Genomic DNA, 19,889 nt, shown 5'->3' with positions numbered 1-19,889 from the left:
ATTAGGGCAGAGGGCCGTCTCCATAAACTGTGCATTGAGCTCAGAAAATCCTTTTGGCACACCACAGCTCAGAGTAAATCCCTGACTGCCGAAGCTTGCTTTCCCTTTTGCAAGTGAGCCTAAATTTTCATCTATGCATACAAATGATCACATGTAGATTTTATGTAAATTTGTGCCATAGGCCTGTGCACTCAAGTATTTAACAATGCCTCTGAAGCCTTTACTAGAGTGAAAAAATACGTATCAAAATGTATACTCACCCAGCTCCATTATATCTGTTGTACTTAATGCACAATTATTTAAGTCCAAAACCTTGCTAGAGGGCTGTTTGCCCAATTTCCCCAGGAAATTCTGGACTCTTTGCGGACACAGCATTGAGTCTGTGGAACCAAGACAATGGAAATGTAGTGACCTGAATGGTTTTCAACAATCCCAACATTTGCTGAAAACCAACCAAACCATGCTTCTGATCGTGCAGGAGACGCTCTCCTGGAACATATTTCTCGTAATCATCGTTAACATGCAAAATGCCTTCACAGCTGCTGCGCAGCAGTTCTACATCTTCACCTGATGACTCCAAAATCTTGTTCTGGTCAGTTACTGCCAGTTCACACTCTATTAGTATATATGTGAAATGACTTTTTGCCCCAATGTGCACCACTGTACACTTGCTTACATGGAATTGCATTTGCCAATTGACTGCCCATTCACCCAGTTTGGAGTTCCTCACAATCCCGTTTGCGAAACATTGGGACAACATGGTGGGTGAAAATGCTACATCTGTCTTCACTCACAGAGAGCTACTCTTGGAGCACAGGCCCCCTGGGCAGACAGTCCCTGTTCTTCAAGTGCTCTTTCTTATCACTATTACCTGGTGCAGGGAAAATCTGCTCCACCATTTGAGTTTCTAAACAGGAATCGTTCATTTTGTGTCCTCTGCTTCCTTTTCCACTTTCCTCTTTGGATTCCTCGTGGTCTGAGCCCTGGTACTGTTCACATCCCCCTTTCTCAGCAGAGCGTTTCTTCTTCTGGATCTGGCTTCTAAAGAAGTTGAATGGGGATCTCTGAAAAAAGCCATCTGCACCCTTTTCTGTGCTTGTCCACTTTGCGCCTTTCCGAGGAGAGAGAGAAAGAGAGGCAGAAATTGTGTTTTGGATAGCGCTTGCTCTTGAGCCTGCCTTAAAAACAAGGCAAAGAAGGCCATGCACTGTGTACTATGTACGCCCACACAATTTCATCGTAAGAGAAAGTTCAGAATGTATTGCAACTCCTGCCATGATATGTACATAGTTATTACTTCCTAACAATCTCTTCTTATTTTTCTTACAGATAGGTAGCCGTGTTGGTCTGCCATAGTCAAAATAAAAAAATTCCTTCCTGTAGCACCTTAAAGACCAACTAAGTTCTTGGTATGAGCTTTCGTGTGCATGCACACTTCTTCAGATACACTGAAACAGAAGTTGCCAGATCCTTCTATATAGTGAGAAGGTGGGGAGGGGTATTACTCAGAAGGGTGAGCCTCAGGCTCATCTCAGCTATCTGCCAATCTCCCATTCCCACCACCCTTCTGAGTAATACCCCTCCCCACCTTCTCACTATATAGAAGGATCTGGCAACTTCTGTTTTAGTGTATCTGAAGAAGTGTGCATGCACACGAAAGCTCATACCAAGAACTAACTTAGTTGGTCTTTAAGGTGCTACTGGAAGGAATTTTTTTATTTCTTCTTATTTTTCTGTATTTCCACACTGTCCAATCATCAAGGTCCTCTGGGCCATTCACAAACAAAAATACATTTAATCACAACAAAACATTCATGGAAACCATATCAATATATCCAAAATAAAAACACGGGCACCAAGGACAGGGAGAAATCCAGTTTGTATTTAAAGGCAAACTTACCTTTAAGTTTGGGAAATTTTTACTTTGTGGTGTGTGTGATACTGTGCTTTGAAGCCTGGGTTGTTGGGACTACAAATTGCAATGCAGGGTTGATTGAAAGCCCTGTTGCAAACAGCCCCACACTGCTCTTTAAGGCTCTGAAAACCAGCTGAAGGGTGGTGGGAGCACACCTTGTTCTGGCAAAGGAACAATCAAGAGCTCACTTTAAGCTCCTGGTTCTTCCTTTGCAATACCCACAGCAAACCTGAAATCACATATGGCATCAGGTGTGAGGGAGGTGGGCATGGTTTGGAGACCAAATCTGGCATAAAAGCCAGAGGTTCCCCACCCCTGTCAAACAATATTTATGCTTGATAACTACTGAACATTTTGATCTGTTGGTTGCACCTGATTTTAAGCATTGCTTCCTGAGTTCTTGGGACAGAGCATGCTAAAGCTTAAAATACATAATACAGAATAAGCATTGCCAGAGGTTTTTAAGAGATACAGTAAAACAACCTACCTTCAGCTTCCATTTTTTTTAATCGAAAGGTTGTTTTACCTTTCCAAGTATTTTCATGGCTTATGAAACAAATCAGCTTTGATGCTGATCATCCTTTGAGTTTGCTCTTGATTCAGTTGCTTTATTGCTTGTCTTCAGACACTTTCTGTTCTTATATTAGCTTTCTCATGCAAAATTCTTGCTTTGGTGCGATGGTGAAGCAGGGGCATATGCTCTTCAGAAGAACTGTGCAGAGTTCAAAAGTATTTTCAAGAGAGATGATGGTCCGGTGGAAAGCATTACCGTAACTTTTTCTTTGATGCGTCTTTTGACGGTTTTGCCTGACTACCTCCTTGAACACTTCATTTGAACAGTCTGGTCAGCATTTTTTGTGTGTAGTGGGGTAGGGTCATTCGAAGAGAAAAGAGGAAGTAGTTGTGTAGACTTTGATACCGGAGCCTCTTACATGTGACGGATTGCTGGCAGCTGGGAAGGCTGAGTCACTTTATAGCTCAAGTTACAAGACTACCTGAAGAAAAAAAGGATTGTTGTGTTCCCTTTTAAAAGTAACACTGATGGAGTCTGGGAAAAGCCGAGAGATCAAATAGCTAGCATACTTCTGTGGAGATAAAGCTATGAAGCAATATTATTACAGTGTGTTCATTTCCCAAAAATATCTTATACCTATTGTGATTTAGTCTTCACAGTTAGTCCTCATGGTTAGGGTAGGATTCATAATGAAATCTGCCAAAATCTTTTGAAGACAGTGATCTGCCAGAAAAATGCTCTGTTTCTTCTGGCCACAATACTTCTGCCATTAATTTAACACATTATTTATTTTTAAATTTACAAAGGTCTTCATCCTGGCTTCGGCTGGGGAGGGCGGGATATAAATAAAAATTTATTATTATTATTATTTCTACTATGTTTGCACAGACAAAATTCATATTTTTTTTAAAAAAATTATTTTTCATTAGGTTTTCCCATAATACATCTTAAGAACATCATATGTTACCATTCTTATTCTTCTGTGACTTCCCATATCACTGCAATGACAAAATGCCTATTAAGCAGATCACTATCATTCCATTTTACAGATTCAGAATTGAGGCTGAGAAATTAGTGACTTGTCCAAGGGCCAAGACCCATGGTTTCTAAACTCAGTACTTTTTCAAAGACAAAGGCACAATTCTTTTTTTTCTTTTTTTCTTTTTAATAAATTTTTATTAGGATTTTCTCATTTTTTTAAGACAAACACACAAAACATAAACATACATGTCAACACTACACACAAAAAACACATATAATTTTAAAACCTTATTTTCTTAACCACTTTCCCGGACTTCCCCCACCTCCCCTTCTTGCATCCCCATTCCAAAGTTTAGCCCAGCAAGTTCTTTATACCCCAATTAAACCCTTGTTAATATTTTACTTAATTCGTCTTAATTAGCCAATTTCAAACTTCTCAGTTTCATTTTAATACTCAACCTTAACCCCTTTTTCTAAGATCGATCCACCTTCCCTTTCACGAAATTCCCAATTAGTAAAATAATTACAAAAAATCTTAACAAATAAAAAACATATAATTATAACCCTTTAGATTCTAAAGTTCTTCCCCCCCTTCCCCCGGTTTCGATCCCCAAAAGTTGTCCTTCAATCTATCAGTTCTCAGCCTGGATCTATCACATCCGAGGCCCTTAAATCTCTCTCAGTCCCTTTCAGCCGGTTTTGTTGACAGTCCTTTATGTTGAACATCAAATCTCGGAGCATCTTTGACCCAATAGGGTCTGTATTTTTTCCAACCAGTCCTCCATATTTAAGGAAAGAGTCCGGATCTTGCTTCTTGTTCTTTCTCAGCCCAAGTTTCCCAAATGTCCCAAACTTTCCAGTCTTCACCTTGATCAAATTTGTAATCCATAAGTCTTCCGGACTCCCCATAGGGAGAAATCCCCAATCTTCACTCTCCATCTCAAGCCAAATTTCTAACTTCCAAATTTTATCTTCTTTGTGTGCTAGCTTAACAGGCCTCTGGTTGTTCTTTTTCAGTTGCATCATTTCTGCTCCTCCTTCACATTCCTCCGAAACAGCACATATGTCTTGCTTTCCAGCTGTAGATTCTTCTTGAGTCGAGTCCACTACTTCGGCAGATGTGTTTATTTTAGAGCTCAAATATATGAGATTCATAGACATAACATCACTCTGCTCTTGCAGTTTTCCCAAGAACTCAAACACCCTGTCCAACTCTGCTTGTAATTTTCCATCTGCAGCCATTGTAGTGTCCCAAGTCCCCTCTAGAGGGATTTTGGTTACTAAGTGTTCTTTCTCCAACAATCAGGTTATTTTGTTGTTATTGCCTCTCTAATTTTAAAAGCTTACAGTCCAATGTAACATAAGTAACCGACACAAGTAGCAAAAAACAGAATTTCCTGACTTTGACAGCTCAGTTGACAGCTGTCAAACTCTGTAGATATCTTCACAGGCTCCCTCACGGGTCGCTCCCGGATCCGGGGGGGGGGGTTACACTTCCTTCTAGCGATCAGTTCTAATCCTCCAGTAATAAACTTATCGATCCAAGTCGTGAAATTAAGAGTTTTATCCCGAAGAGAAAAAGACAGTCTCTCAATCTTAGTTTTTTAATCCTTGCTTTAAGATGTCTGCAAGGGGGGGGGAGGCGGACTTCCTTTTGGCACTTCCCCTGGTCGTACCAAATTCAAAGTAAATTTTTAATTCCAAATTCCGTATTACTCACGGGTTGTCACTTTTGGAGTCCGAATAATCAAGGAAAGAAGTCAGCGCTCTCCAGCTATGGCTTGCGGCTTCACTCCGTGGAAGAAGCGGTCTACTCACAGCACCACGCCGCTCTCCGCCACCCGCTCCGAAGCCTTGAAAAAAAAGGGCTTCTTTGCAGGTCGGAGGGGGCGCAAAAGGTGCCCGCTGAGTCACCAAGTCCACAGGCATCCGCGCCTGTGGTTTCTGAGGGTCCCCGCGTCACCGCCGCGGCAGGACCCCTCTTCCACTGAGCCGATTCCCTCCGGAGCTCGGAGGGAATCCGCCATTTGCTGTTCGCGCTAACCCGGAAGCCCAAAGGCACAATTCTTGCCCATCTGGTGCTTTAGAAGGCAAAATCTGTTGGAGCATCTGTCCTGTTATATACCTTCCCAGACCTACAGATGTTGATCTATGGCCCTTCTCTAGGCGCCCTCTCTGAGGAAGGTTTGGAGGGTGGTGACAAGGGCCTTTTCAGTTGTAGCTCTCTGCTAGTGGAATGCTTTCCCCAGTGAGATCCACCTGGTGCCAGGATAAACATCCTTTTGGTGCCAGGTATTTACTTATCTCTTCTCCCATGCATTTGAGAGATGATTTGTTGGATAAAAAAAATCCTTCCAGTAGCACCTTAAAGACCAACTAAGTTAGTTCTTGGTATGAGCTTTCGTGTGCATGCACACTTCTTCAGATTTGTTGGATGACATTTTTTGTTGCCAAAGCTTTTGCTGCAGTTTTAACAGGTCTGTTCTAGGGATTTTTGTATGGTTTTATTGTAATATATTGGGTACCCCCTTCATTTCTTTTTGATTTCATGTTATGCTTTATGTTTTTAAATCTTTGTAAGCTGCTTAGAAACTTTTTACACAGCAAATGCCTAATAAATTGAATTGTTAATAATAGCAATGCAAAAATGTATCTGTCTTTGAATCTAAGAATAAAAAGTAAGAATTACTAGCTGAAGATTCAGGAAAAAATGGGAGTAGCACATCAGATGAACTCATTGGATACTTACTTTTGCACTGCACACCCATGAGATGAAGTGCCAGAAAGTCAAGGAACACACCAAAGTATTGGAGAGATTTCAGTGCAGAGCAACCAAGAGGTGATGGATTGATGAAGGAGTGTGTACATAGCACACTGGTTGAAAGACGGGTAATGTTGGGTAAATACACCATTCTGCAAATATACAAAGGGTGTGTACAGAGTCATGGAATAGCTAAATACTGAAGGCAGTGGGTAGCTGTATTTGGTCTTCAGAACCTCAAGCTTGGCTTAGTCTCTTGCAAGAATCTCCAAGATACCTCCATTCCTTCCAAACAGGCCTGGTTAACAGATGATGTACTTATTTTCTTTATTTTCTGATGCCTCCAGTTTTGTGGCGTATACAGTATTCATTCAGCTGGTATAATCTTCTGCATTTCACATAGATATGGTGATCACACAACTTTGCTAGTATGTACTAGATGTTAAAATCCCCAGAACTTTACCATTTGAAAGATGAGATGTGCAGCAATACTAAAATGTGCAGCCTTATATGATATTGCAGTAATCCAGAAACACAATGGACCATTGGTCCAGCCAGCACAATATTGTCTGCACTGATTGGCAGTGTCTCCCCAGAGTTTGAGACCAGGAATTTCATTTCCAGTCCTATCTGGAGATGCCAGGGATTGACCTTTTGCTTGCACCGGTTCTGAGCTATGGCTCTTCCTCTCTCGCATGTGAAAATGGGTACCTAATCACTGGAAGTGAGCTACCTGGCCACCAGGTTCATGCAGCACCAGACCTTTTAATCTCTGGTTGAGGAGGCACTGTCTGGTTAGCCTGTAGCTCCAGCAATGGTGCGGTGGGAAGGCAATGAAGTTAACTGCCCCTTCCCATGGCTTCACTTAGTATTGAGCTGTCCAAGAGGAGATGCTCCAGCCCCAGAAATGAAATCATGGTGAGGGAGCTGTTTCCCCATATAATTATGGAACCTTTAAAAAGCAGCGGTTGTTGGAGTAGTTGTTGAGGAAGGGCTGTAGCTCACAGGTAGAGCTTCTGCTTTGCATGCAGAAGGTCCTGAGTTCAATCCTTGGCATCTTCAAGTGGGGCTGGGGGGGGACCCCATCTGAAAGCCTGCCAGACATAAGAACAACCTGCTGGATCAGTCCAATGGCCCATCCGGTCCAGCATCCTGTTCTCACAGTGGCCACCCAGATGCCCATGGGAAGCCAGTGAACAGAGCATGACACACACACAATACCACTCTTCCCTCTTGTGGTTTCCAGCAGCTGGTATTCAGAAGCACTGATGCCTGCCCACTTGGCCCATGACACCATTTGGGCCAAGCACACCTGCCCTAAACCTAAAAATTGAGGCTAGTATTGTACTGTGCTTGGAAGCTCCAACCATCAGCTGTGGATGACACTGAGTTCAATAGAACAATGGTCTGACTCTATAAGGCGTGTTCTACAAGCTAGAGATAGCACAGTGGTCTAGGCATTGCAGCACTCACCTCTGCTTACACTACAGAGGGACAGGACTGGGGGTATATCTGGGTTATCAGGCCATGCTTTTGTAGGAATAATATAGTCAGAAAGGGAATGCTAGTGACTATTTTCCTTTCTCAAAGACATGCAGGACATTCTTTTCCAAAAGAATGTTTTACTCAGGTGCTGAACTTTGCGACTATGATAAGGTCTTGTGCTTTCTTGTGTGATTTTCAGAAGAAAACCTAGCTTCCAAATGCACAAGGAAACAGGTTTCATAAGTTGTCTTGCATTCACATCGTACAAAGCACAGAAGCCTTTACAATGGAAGTTATCAAGTTACTAATGACTGATTTCAAGGAGGCCACGGAACTGCTTGGGTGTTTCTTGTGTACACACCATCTACAAATATATTCCTTCCACTTCGTCACCATGATATGCCAGAAGGGGAAGGAACTAGGTGGACAGAAGTAGGACCGACCCTTAATGGGGACAACCTCGTTAGCTGCATCCCACGCAGCATCCTCCTTTGAAAGATTAGCGTGGATTTTTGTACTTTGCCTCATCATGACTCCTTAATCCGGCATATAGTCTAAGGGAATAATGCCATTAGAGGATTAATGCCACAAGTTGATTTGAAAAAAAGGATTTGCAAACACCAAAATCCTATATTGCATGCACTTAATCATGAAGTATTATTTTGAGGATTTCCTTTTCAGTTTAGTAGTGAGTCTAGCCCAGCCTAGGTGGTACTTCGCAAGAAGACACTCAATTCTGCCATCTCAACATAAAAGTTTACAGCTCAAAGGCAAAGAGCCCTCTATAGTATCAGACATACCCTCCAACATTTCTCTGAGGAAAATAAGGACGTCCTATTCTATAATAATAATTTTACTATTTATACCCTGCCCATCTGTCTGGGTTGTCCCAGCCACTTCGGGTGGCTTCCAACATATTAAAAAAAAATCATTAAACATTTTAAAAAACTTTCTTATATAGGGCTGCCTTCAGATGGCTTGGGAGTCGAATAACTCCATACCCTCCAACATGTCTCTGATGAAAATAGGGATGTCGTAAGGAAAAGTAGGACATTCTGGGATCAAATCAGAAACTGGGATGGCTTCTGTAAATCTGGGACTATAGGGAAACTTGAAGGGTTTGATCTGATGCACATATATAGTTCCTGTGCAAAGGTACCTCAATGTGGAGACAGCAGCTCCAGTCATGTATTGATTTGTGCCTATGGGTCTCGCCAACCATGAAAAGAACAAGGAAGATTTTGTTGCCCACAGGTGCTCCTTCATTCGCCTTAAGGAATAAAAGGGCTGAGGAAATGAAGGCATTATGCACATGGTACTTTGTCTTACCTTGCATGCCATCAAATCTGTGCTGGAGAATGTGCTGGAGAATGTGAGCATGGGGATGGTGTCCCACTGTACATACACTGTTTCCAAGCAATACATCTAAAACAGACCTGATAAATAAATAAATTGGTGGCTAGAAAATATTTTCCACAGAATACATTACTCTCAATTTTACCCATGGACTGCCATCTGTCCAGATTTTAATTTGCTCTGAACTAATTTTTAGATGTATTTTAATTAATTGATTGCCTGTTTTCATGTTCTTTGTATACTGTGTTAGTTTTATGATGTTAGCTGCCCTGAGCCTGGCTCTGGCCAGGGAGGGTGGGGTACAAATAAAAATAAATTATTATCATCATCATCATCTTTATTATTAGTTGGTCAAAACCATGATTTCCACACAACTGCTTGGAATTACTATAGCATTTCCTAGAGTATTAATTTCCTGGTTTGCACTAAGCCAAGCTATGGCTCAGTGTGAGTGTGTGGGTTCTCAAAGGGAAGCTCAAGACCACTGTACTCTTCATCAGTCCTGTTTCTGCTCCATTAACTGAAGCTAAGCTATGGTTTGGATTGATGGGCCATCTGAACCCAGGCTCATGGTTTGCCTCATGCCAAACAAACCACAAGCTGTAACCAAGGTTTCTTCTTGGTTTACAAGCTCATGATTTGTCCGGAGGGGACAAACCACGAGTTTGGATGATATGCTAAGCCAAACTACAACATATTTTGTGAGGTAGTGGGAGAACCAGAGAAGGAACACAGTGCCCACGATCTCCTCTCCAGGAACCTGCGCTCTCATATGTGTTTGTGCTATGCCATGATTTGAACTGAGTCATTATTTCACTAATCCTTACGACGACCATGTAAAGTAGGTCAATATTATTACCTCCATTGAGGGTGTTTTGGGGGTTCATATCTTGAGTTTACAGTCAAGGCAAGCTTTGAAAGAGCTTATTTCCAGCTTCATTGCTCAGCCTGTTAGTTCCTACACTACATTAGCCCTTAATATATCAAAAGTAATCCCCTTGCACTGAAGCATTTGCATGAATAAGTAATCTGATGAGTTCAATTAAGGCCTGCAAACTACATTAATTGCCAGAGGCTAATTAAAATCATCATGACTAAGGATCACTGATGCTTCCATCTGGAATACAGATGTTTGGCTTGATTAAGGAGAACTCCACTGCCATGGCTGTTTAATAGGTCACATTTTAAATATTACTTATGATGAATATTAATGCCAGCATCACTTTATTTCCAGTTCACGAATCATTAACTAAATAGAGCAATATTAAATATAATTAATATATGGATTTACAGATCACAGTAAAAATACACAGAGATAATACAGTACTAGAGAATTACTATAACTTTGTAGTGTTAACACTGAATTGTTTTAAAATATTGGATGCCCGTGACTTAAGCTCTTAAGGACCAGACTGCATGTGACATGAATCACAAGGTTTGACTTGAGTGCATGATCCTTTCCCTCCCAAAACAGATAGTCCAGCAAGGCCTATCCAGATCTGAATCCTTTGATTGGGTTTAGGGGGCTTTAGCCCTTAGCCACTAGCTGCGCCCCTGGTCTCCCCCCCCCCCCAATGCACATTGTGGATGAGGGAGAGTCCTGAGGCTTGAAGGGCCATATTTTGCTCTCAGGCCTGAGGTTCCCCACCCGACATAAAAGGAGCCCAGCTGGAGTGGGCCCACAGATCTACCTAGTTTAGCATCCTTTTCTCAAGAGCTGCCTGCCAGATGCAGCTGGGAGCACACAAGCCAAGCATGAAGTTGACATTCCTCTTTTGCTCCCTTAGCAGGAAGTGCCCTGGGCAGTATTGTAGAGCAGAGATTCTGATCCTTCTTTTTCACCAATGAAGCAGAAGGCTAAAGATTTTGTTGAACTTTTTGAGAAAGGTTTAAGCAGGTTTAGTGATTTGAACTAGGTTTTAGTGATTGTGCTGAGCAGATATCAGATGCTGTCTCTTTCCATAGTTTCAAGTGAAATGTGAATGTTTTCTCCAAGTGTCTCTAGAAACTAAGAAAATGCCTTGGCACTTTTGAAAGATAAACGTTAAGGAAGCAAATGCAAACACCCTATTTTTTGCTCTATAAGACGCACCCGACCGTAAGACGCACCTAGTTTTTAGAGGAGGAAAACAAACCAAAAAATAATCTGAACCAAATGTTGTTGAAGAGGCTTTGCGTTGCTTTTGCTGAAGCCAGAACAGCAAGAGGGATTGCTGCGCAGCAATCCCTCTTGCTGTTCTGGCTTCAGCAAAAGCAACGCAGCCTGCATTCGCTCCATAAGACACACACACATTTCCCCTTACTTTTTAGGAGGGAAGAAGTGTGTCTTATAGAGCGAAAAATACAGTATATGGAAAGCAGGTCTGGCACAGCAATAAAGTGCAATGACCAGATCTTCGGACAAAGGCTGGTGTCTCAGTACAGATAGTCAGAAGAGGATGTTTGAATAAAGTGACCTTTAAAAAAAAATAGCCACAGGAAAGATCCAAGAATGATAAAAACTGGATTTTAAGCTCTTTTGCAGCAACTCTGTTGCACATGCCAACCAGAATGCCATAATTAAGGCAGACAAGAATTAACCTCGGGAGTGTAAAAAAGAAACAGAAAAGCACGCAAGTCCTGCTGGGCTGTTAAGAAGCAATTAATTCAGGTCTCCAGAAAAGCTCATCTGTCTGACATTCCCACCCACATGTATGTTTGAACTTAAGAGCATTGTGGTCACTGTTGCCAAGCAGCTTGACAAAGCTTACCCATTGTATCAGATCCAAGCACCATCTAGAATTAAATAAGGTGACTGGAATCAGTAATGGGGGTGGAAGCAGGGCAGTAAACTGAAACTCAGTCCCAAGAAGATGAGGATTTTGTTGGTAGCTATTTGTTCAGGAAGGTGGTGTTCAAGATGTCTTAGATGGGACTGCACTTTCCCTAAAGTATCAGGTAATAGGGCTGGGCGTACTCCTGGATCCAGCTTTGACACTGGAAGCCTAGGTAAGCTTGGTAGCCTCTGCAACAAAGAACCACTTGCATCCTCTCCCGGGTAGAGATAACCTGTCCACAGTCATACATGCACCAGTATAATCTAGGATTGACTGCTGTAATTTGTTGTACAGTACATGGGACTGCCTTTGAAGACCATTCAGAAACTTTGGTTTGTTCAAAAAGTGGCCACTAGGCCAGGGGTGGCTAATCTGTGGCCCTCCTGCTGGGTTACAATTCCAAACACCCCTGACTTTTGATCATGCTGGCTGAGCTAGTTGGAAGTTGGAGCCCAAGAACGCCTGGAAGGCCAGAAGCTTCATACGCCGGACCCAGGCTGTTGACTGGGATCAATTGGAAGTGTATCTCCCTAGTATTGAAAGAACTGCTCTGGGTTCCACTCTGCCTGCCAGTATATAGTGGTGGGTTTGCAAAACTACTGACTTCACTTCATTATTTATTATTTAGTCCCTGTTCCCCCAATTGCAGCAAATATTATGTGTGTGGAACCTGTTTTAATTCTAAACATATAGGATAGTGGAAGGGTAATGCCTCTTGCTGAATTTCATGAGAGTCTCTATCATGAACCAGCCTAAGTTCCCTGTTTTACCAGGCCAGAGTCTACTGGACCTTGGCTCACAGCAATGATTTCATCAATCTGTGCTGGAGCTAGGAGGCCTCAGTGCCTGCTGATGTGATGAGTTCCTCGCTCTCATTGCCCTCCCAATCCCTGCACTCTCCTCAGGATGTGCAAAACGTCAGACCCATACCAGAAATGCCACCGCAGTCCCTGAGCTCAATGGGTAGTATTCTAGGGCTGCCATATGTCCAGATTTTCCTGGACACTACCAGGATTTCAAAGACATAAGTGACGACCAGGGGGAATTTCCTGAAGGTGACAGTTAGCCCTGGATCTTATGGCATTTTCATTTTAAAAAAAGGTTTTTGAAATATGGCAACCCCATTAAGTTTTACCCATGGTATACCTGTTAAAATTAATGAATGCAACTAAGTTACGGTAGGTCCATTGATTTCAATGGGTCTATGTAGGGCAAAATTTAATTGAATGCCACCTTGTGGTTCAGTTAGATGCATTCCAAGATGGCATGTATGCATGGAGCACACTTAGGACCGCATTATTATACCAGCAGCTACGTTCTCCTGCATCAATCTACGGGGCCCAAATTTGCATAGAGGCCTTTTAGGACAGGGAACCAATTATCAGCTCAAGGGCCACATTCTCATGTGGGCAACCTTCTGAGTGCCACGTGGCATTGGCGGGAGAGGCCAAAGGAAAAAGAAGGCTGAGCAATGGTTGTTACTCTTACAGACGCATACAGTGATTTACATTTTACACCCAAACACCTGTCCATCCTCCAACTGACCAAGCAATAGACATGATGACATTTCAACAGCACTTCCAGCCAGGTAAAAATTCCTGAAGAGGGCATGGTGCAGAGCCAGTGAGGGGCGTTGCCAGGCAGAGGTCTGGAGGGCTGAATCTGGCTTCCAGGCCTGACATTTCCCTCCCCTGCTTTAGGGAGTCTGGGGCACATGACGTCAAAAATTGAGGGCAGGCTTAGCATCATCTGGTATAACAGGTGACCCAGCAGATTAATCTTCTTATTACAGAATGTTTGATTACGAATCCAAGGTACAGACAGTGAAGCAGTATGCATCATTCCCATGCAAATCTGGTGCACGCAAAAGAAGCTTGAGCAAGTACAGTAATAGTAGGAAGTGGCATATAACAAGGTATGCAGGTCTTTTCTGGGGAAGGTCAAAGCCAGACTTCAGTTAGTGAATACTGTACTGAGAAAAGGGAGATCAGGGCAGAGTTAGCCTTGCGTGGGCTGGGCCAAGTTGTCTTCAACTGACTGCAGCCTCCAGTTATAGGTCCTTGGCAAGGGAGAGCTTCTCTGAAACCAGACAAGGGGGTGTTGTCAGTATTAATCACTCCAGTTCTAATTGTAATGTGTCAGGCTACCTGGAACAGGTAATTTGACCTGTCCCTACATCTCACTAAGAAATGGATAACTTGTGAAGAGGCCCTTAGCATCTCAGTTTAGCCTGAGAGGTGTTAACTAACTGACAGGGAGAATTAAAGAGTAAACTGTGAGCTTCAGCAGTATAACCATCTGATCCGTCTGTTAGCCTCACAGTGTGCTTAACAGCACTTTAATCTTTCCAGCCCAACAGGATAAGTAATTATGGGGCAACAGACCTGTCATGTGGCAGAAATAAACAGCTTCTTAAAAAATCAATTGTGGACTGATAACAGTCAGAACAATTCTGATCATTTTTCTGTTGCCAAGTGCATAATTTCAGGAACGATTCAGATTTTCAGAGGACGCACCAATTGCCTTAAAGACTAACACCAGCTTAACAGGTTAAATGTTAAAATAGGTTTATCAGCTCAGTGGAATGTGCTACTTGTAAGTAATTATGTGTTGTTTTTTTACAGCCCTCCTGAGAGATGGTCTGGGAGAAGGGCCTGTGATGTCAGAGTGGGGAGGGCTTAAAGGCAGGGATGAAGGCTAATCAAGATAAATTGAGTTTGTATTTAAAGCAAAGTCATCGTTAGTTAAGAGTTTTTTGATGGGCTAATCCCAATGTGTCTTAAAAGCCAACCAAGCGACACAACCAGCCTGAAGAAAAGATCCACAGCGAAGTCACAAGCTCTTGGATATTCATGCAATCTTTCCCAGTTTCAAAACTGAGGTCTTGGCAATTGCTGTAAGTATATACATTGGTTAATGATCTTAACTTATATGGAACATCAGGGTAATAAAAATGCCAGTTGTTTTAATGTTGCCTGTTGAGAAAGTGGTTGTTTTACATATGGAACCTGGCACCAGAAGTAATGTTCAGATTATTATCTAATATTTATGAATAATTGACATTAATTTAAAATTGTTATTTGTTTTTATTGTTTGAGTTATTTTTAATCTTATAAATGGGATTGGCCAAATGTGGAAAGGCAGGGCACAGATGTTTTAAACAAATAAACAAAATAAGAGCTTGTTGAATTTATAGTACTAATTGTTAGCAATGCTGTACTGTAATTATCTCTACATGGTGATGCTATTGTTGTTGTTGTTTAGTCGTGACCCCATGGACCAGAGCACACCAGGCACTCCTGTCTTCCACTGCCTCTCGCAGTTTGGTCAAACTCATGCTGGTAGCTTCGAGAACACTGTCCAACCATCTTGTCCTCTGTCGTCCCCTTCTCCTTGTGCCCTCCATCTTTCCCAACATCAGGGTCTTTTCCAGGGAGTCTTCTCTTCTCATGAGGTGGCCAAAGGATTGGAGCCTCAGCTTCACGTTCTGTCCTTCCAGTGAGCACTCAGGGCTGATTTCCTTAAGAATGGATACGTTTGATCTTCTTGCATTCCATGGGACAATCAAGAGTCTCTTCCAGCACCAGAATTCAAAAGCATCAATTCTTTGGCAATCAGCCTTCTTGATGGTCCAGCTCTCACTTCCATACATCACTACTGGGAAAACCATAGCTTTAACTATACAGACCTTTGTTGGCAAGGTGATGTCTCTGCTTTTTAAGATGCTGTCTAGGTTTGTCATTGCTTTTCTTCCAAGAAGCAGGCGTCTTTTAATTTTGTGACTGCTGTCACCATCTGCAGTGATTATGGAGCCCAAGAAAGTAAAATCTCTCACTGCCTCCATTTCTTTCCCTTCTATTTGCCAGGAGGTGATGCTATTAGTGGGGTACAAAACAAGCAACCTTTCCACAAGTCAGTTAATTTTGAATCCTTGGACTGGATCATGACAAATTTACGTCCCATTGATTGTGATGTGTCTACTGTAAGCATTATTCAAGTCTGGATTCACCCCAATTAATTTAAACCAATGTAACTTTACTAACTACAGAAGCCATTTAAAACCAAGAACTCCAGCTTATGGCTTGAGGATCAATTTGTATAAATTGTATTTTCCCCTGCTTTTTATTGTAAACCACCCTGAGTACTTTGTTATAGGATTGTATGTAAATACACCACATAATAATTCAAGTATTTTTCTGAGAGAAGGCATGAATGTGGTTGGGATAGGTGCAGAAGTAAGTTCTGGAGCTTTTGTTAAAGGCAGCATATTCTCTGTTGATCCCCATTATCTTACAGGGAATTTGCTGAAGAAGCTACTTAAAATCTCTTTCCCATCAATCTAAACACAAGAAAAATTACTCTGAACCTCTCTTACCTAATCTACTATAGCATGCTATGATTCTCGGCTTCACTCACTCAATTTCTGTCTTTGGACAGATCCACACCATACATTTAAAGCACATCCAACACACATGTAAAGCACATGACTTCCCTTAAAGAATCCTGGGAGCTGAGGCTTGGTAAGTATATGTGAATTGTAGTTCTGGGAGGCGAAAACTACAGTTTCAAGAATTCTTTGAGGAGGAGCCATGTTCTTTAAATGTATGGTGTGGATCTGCCCTTTATCTTCATTTTTTTTAATATAAGATATTTATTAAGATTTTCAAAGTATTACAAAATAAAAAGGAAAAAAGGGAAAAAATACAGGATAAAAAAAAAGGTTAAAATCAACTCCATCTTTCCATCACTTATTTTTCATTAGCTTGTTTCCCGGACCTCCTCACGCCTCCCTTTTTTGTATTCCAATTCAGTTTGTTGGTTCAGCAAATCCCTACCCTCTTTGTTTATCCTAATCTTTAATTTTAAAATATTATGACATTAAGTTTTTACCTAAATAATCCATTTTTCATATTCCCTTATAATATTACAGCTGAAAACCGCTTAGTTTCTATCCAACATCATTCTAACATTCATCAATTTTACAATATTTCTGTAGATAGTCTTTAAATTTCTTCCAATCTTCTTCCACCGACTCTTCTCTCTGGTCTCGGATTCTGCCAGTCATTTCCGCCAGTTCCATATAGTCCATCACCTTCATCTGCCATTCGTCCAGAGTGGGTAGCTCTTGTGTCTTCCAATACTTTGCAATAAGTATTCTTGCTGCTGTTGTGGCATACATAAAAAAAGTTCTGTCCTTCTTTGGCACCAATTGGCCAACTATGCCCAGGAGAAAGGCCTCTGGTTTCTTCAAGAAGGTATATTTAAATACCTTTTTCAATTCATTATAGATCATCTCCCAGAAAGCCTTAATCCTTGGGCACGTCCACCAAAGGTGAAAGAATGTACCTTCAGTTTCTTTACATTTCCAACATGCGTAAACCTTCCCGTTTGGAAGCTTGGTTGCATAGTTTAAACCGTTTTGACTGCACAGCCCATCTCAGCGTGGCTGCCTCAGTCGCTAGCAGAATCTGTCTGTGGGCGTTTCTTAAACCTTTGCCAGCATAAAAGCTGTTTGACACCCAATCGTCTCCGCCTCTCATTGCGCGGAAGTCTCCTGCGCAGGGAGGGCGTGGGTAGTGGAGGACTAGTGCTCTCCTCACTGACTTCCAAGGAAGAATCCCGGAGCCCTTCCACCTCTTCTGCCATTTGCTCTCCTGGATCCTTGGTGTTACGCTGATTTCCTTCCCCCTCTATCAAGCTACGTCTCCCCCTAGTGCTGGTACCTTCCCCTGCAGAATCGGAGAGCCTCTCCTTCTCCTGTTGCTCTGATGTCAGTTCCCTGACAGGTTCTAACAGTTCTGTTTCCAATTTTGATTTTTCCACCTGGAAGCCAATTTTCTTGTCCAAATTGTATGCCTCCATTATCTGGTAATAATGAAGCCAGTCTCGCACTTTATCTTTTAATTTCTCAAAACTCTGCAATTTCAATTTGTCTCCTTGTTCCAAAATTTCCCAATATTTCGGCCATTTGGCCTCCATATTGAGCTTTTTCTGAGCCTTAGCTTCCATCGGTGACAACCACCTTGGGGTTTTATTTTCAAGTAAGTCCTTATATCTTATCCAAACATTAAACAGTGCTTTCCTGACAATATGATTTTTAAATGCTTTATGCGCTTTGACCTTATCATACCACAGATATGCATGCCATCCAAATACGTTGTTAAAACCTTCTAAATCCAAAATGCCTGTATTTTCAAGAAGTAGCCATTCTTTCAACCAGCAAAAAGCTGCTGATTCATAGTAAAGTTTAAAGTCTGGCAGGGCAAATCCACCCCTTTCCTTTGCATCGGTTAATATTTTAAATTTTATTCTGGGCTTCTTGCCCTGCCAGACAAATCTAGAAATATCTCTCTGCCACTTCTTGAAGCAGTCCATCTTGTCCACAATTTGCAATGTTTGAAACAAAAACAACATTCTAGGCAATACATTCATTTTTATTGCAGCAATACGGCCTAGCAGCGAAAGCTTCAAATTTGACCAAATTTCTAAGTCTTTTTTCACATCCGTCCAACATTTTTCATAATTGTCTTTAAATAAGTTCCCATTTTTGGCTGTCATATTAATCCCCAGGTATTTCACTTTCTTAACCACTGTCAAGCCTGTCTCATTCTGAAACCTCTCTCTCTCAATCAGTGTTAAATTTTTCTCTAAAACCTTGGTTTCTAACTTATTCAGTTTAAATCCTGCCACCTGACCAAATTCTTGAATTAATTCTAAAACCCTTTTAGTACTAGATTCTGGCTCCTGTAACGTCAATACTAAGTCATCTGCGAATGCTCTCAATTTGTACTGTTTAGCTCCGACCTGTATACCTTTAACCCACTGGTCCCTTCCAATCATGTTCAGCAAAACCTCCAGGACCGATATAAAAAGCAATGGGGAAATTGGGCAACCTTGTCTTGTCCCTTTTTCTATCTTAAATTCTTCCGCCACCACATTATTTACAATTAGTTTAGCCTTTTGTTCTGAATAAATTGCACTTATACCGTTTTCAAAACCTTGGCCTACCCCCATCCCCTGTAGGTTCTTCTTCATAAAACTCCAAGAGATATTATCAAAAGCTTTCTCCGCGTCCACAAATATCAAAACTGCTTTAGTATTTATGTTCACTTCTAGTTTTTCCAGAATATCAATTATATTCCTCAAATTGTCAGACAAGTGTCTTCCCGGGAGAAAGCCCGCTTGGTCTTTATGAATCTCTTCCATCAACACTTTTTTCAATCTCTTGGCCAGAATGTCTGCAAAAATTTTGTAATCCACATTGAGTAATGATATGGGGCGGTAGTTCTTAAGCTGAGTCTTTTCAGTCTCTGTTTTCAGTATAAGTGTAATGTACGCCTCTTTCCAGGACTCTGGTGCCCTTTTTCCTTCCAATATTTCATTGCAGACTTCCTTTAAAGGCTGTATTAACCACTCTTTCAAGGATCTATAATATCTAGAAGTCAGCCCATCCGGTCCTGGAGATTTGCCCAATTGCATGTTTTGGATGGCACCTTCTACTTCCTGTTCAGTTATTTTATAATTCAACATGTAATCCATTTGTCTTCAGAAATCGGTCTATGTCCATTTCTTTCTGTGGCCCTTGTGTGTATAGTTGTTTAAAATACCTCTGGAAACAATTTCTAATCTCAGTTGGGTTATGTATGTTCTTTCCTTCCACTTCTAAATTTGTGATAGTATTAAATTTTTGTCTTTTTTTCATTTGCCAGGCCAGCAATTTCCCACATTTATTAGCTGATTCAAATGTTTTTTGTCTCATTTGTTTAATTTTACATTCTATTTCCTGATTCATCATTTCCATATATTGTACTTGGTATAACTTTATTTCTCTCAAAATCTCCTGAGACTTTGGTTTTACTCTCAATTTCTTCTCACTTTCTTTTATTTCCCCCAAAATTTTATCTTTCTTCTCATTTTGGCTTCTCTTCTTTATTGCATTCTGTTGTATCAGGAACCCTCTCATGACAGCTTTGCTTGCGTCCCAGATTACTCTTTTTTCCACATTGGTGCTCATATTTATCTCAAAATAATCTCTCAAGGTTTTTTGGGCCTTCTTAAGCA

At 41.4% G+C, this 19,889-nt stretch overlaps 1 protein-coding gene across 6 annotated transcripts in view; it reads right to left on the bottom strand.

Moving 5' to 3' along the window:
• Positions 1-19,889, bottom strand: part of LRRC31 (leucine rich repeat containing 31) — a gene marked incomplete at its 3' end in the record, with an annotated part of 53,834 nt that overhangs the window by 13,452 nt on the left and 20,493 nt on the right. For 3 of the 6 annotated variants that reach the window (XM_081190268.1, XM_081190267.1, XM_081190266.1), the window contains exons 3-5: positions 6,160-6,323; positions 872-1,111; positions 261-380 (exon numbers count right to left, since the gene is read on the bottom strand). In XM_081190268.1, coding sequence (XP_081046394.1) covers positions 261-380; positions 872-1,111; positions 6,160-6,322 — 523 coding nt within the window. In that variant the 5' untranslated portion in view covers position 6,323. Of the gene's footprint in view, positions 1-260; positions 381-871; positions 1,112-2,402; positions 2,911-6,159; positions 6,324-8,115; positions 8,157-12,984; positions 13,908-19,889 lie in introns of those variants that run through there. The other 3 variants (XM_081190265.1, XM_081190269.1, XR_014007048.1) reach the window with 3 other exon arrangements.

The sequence above is a fragment of the Podarcis bocagei genome (assembly GCF_964188305.1).
Source record: "Podarcis bocagei genome assembly, chromosome: 4".
NCBI classification, from domain to species: Eukaryota; Metazoa; Chordata; class Lepidosauria; order Squamata; family Lacertidae; genus Podarcis; species Podarcis bocagei.
Note: the sequence above shows the minus strand (reverse complement) of the source record. Positions and strands in the feature narration are given on the sequence as shown.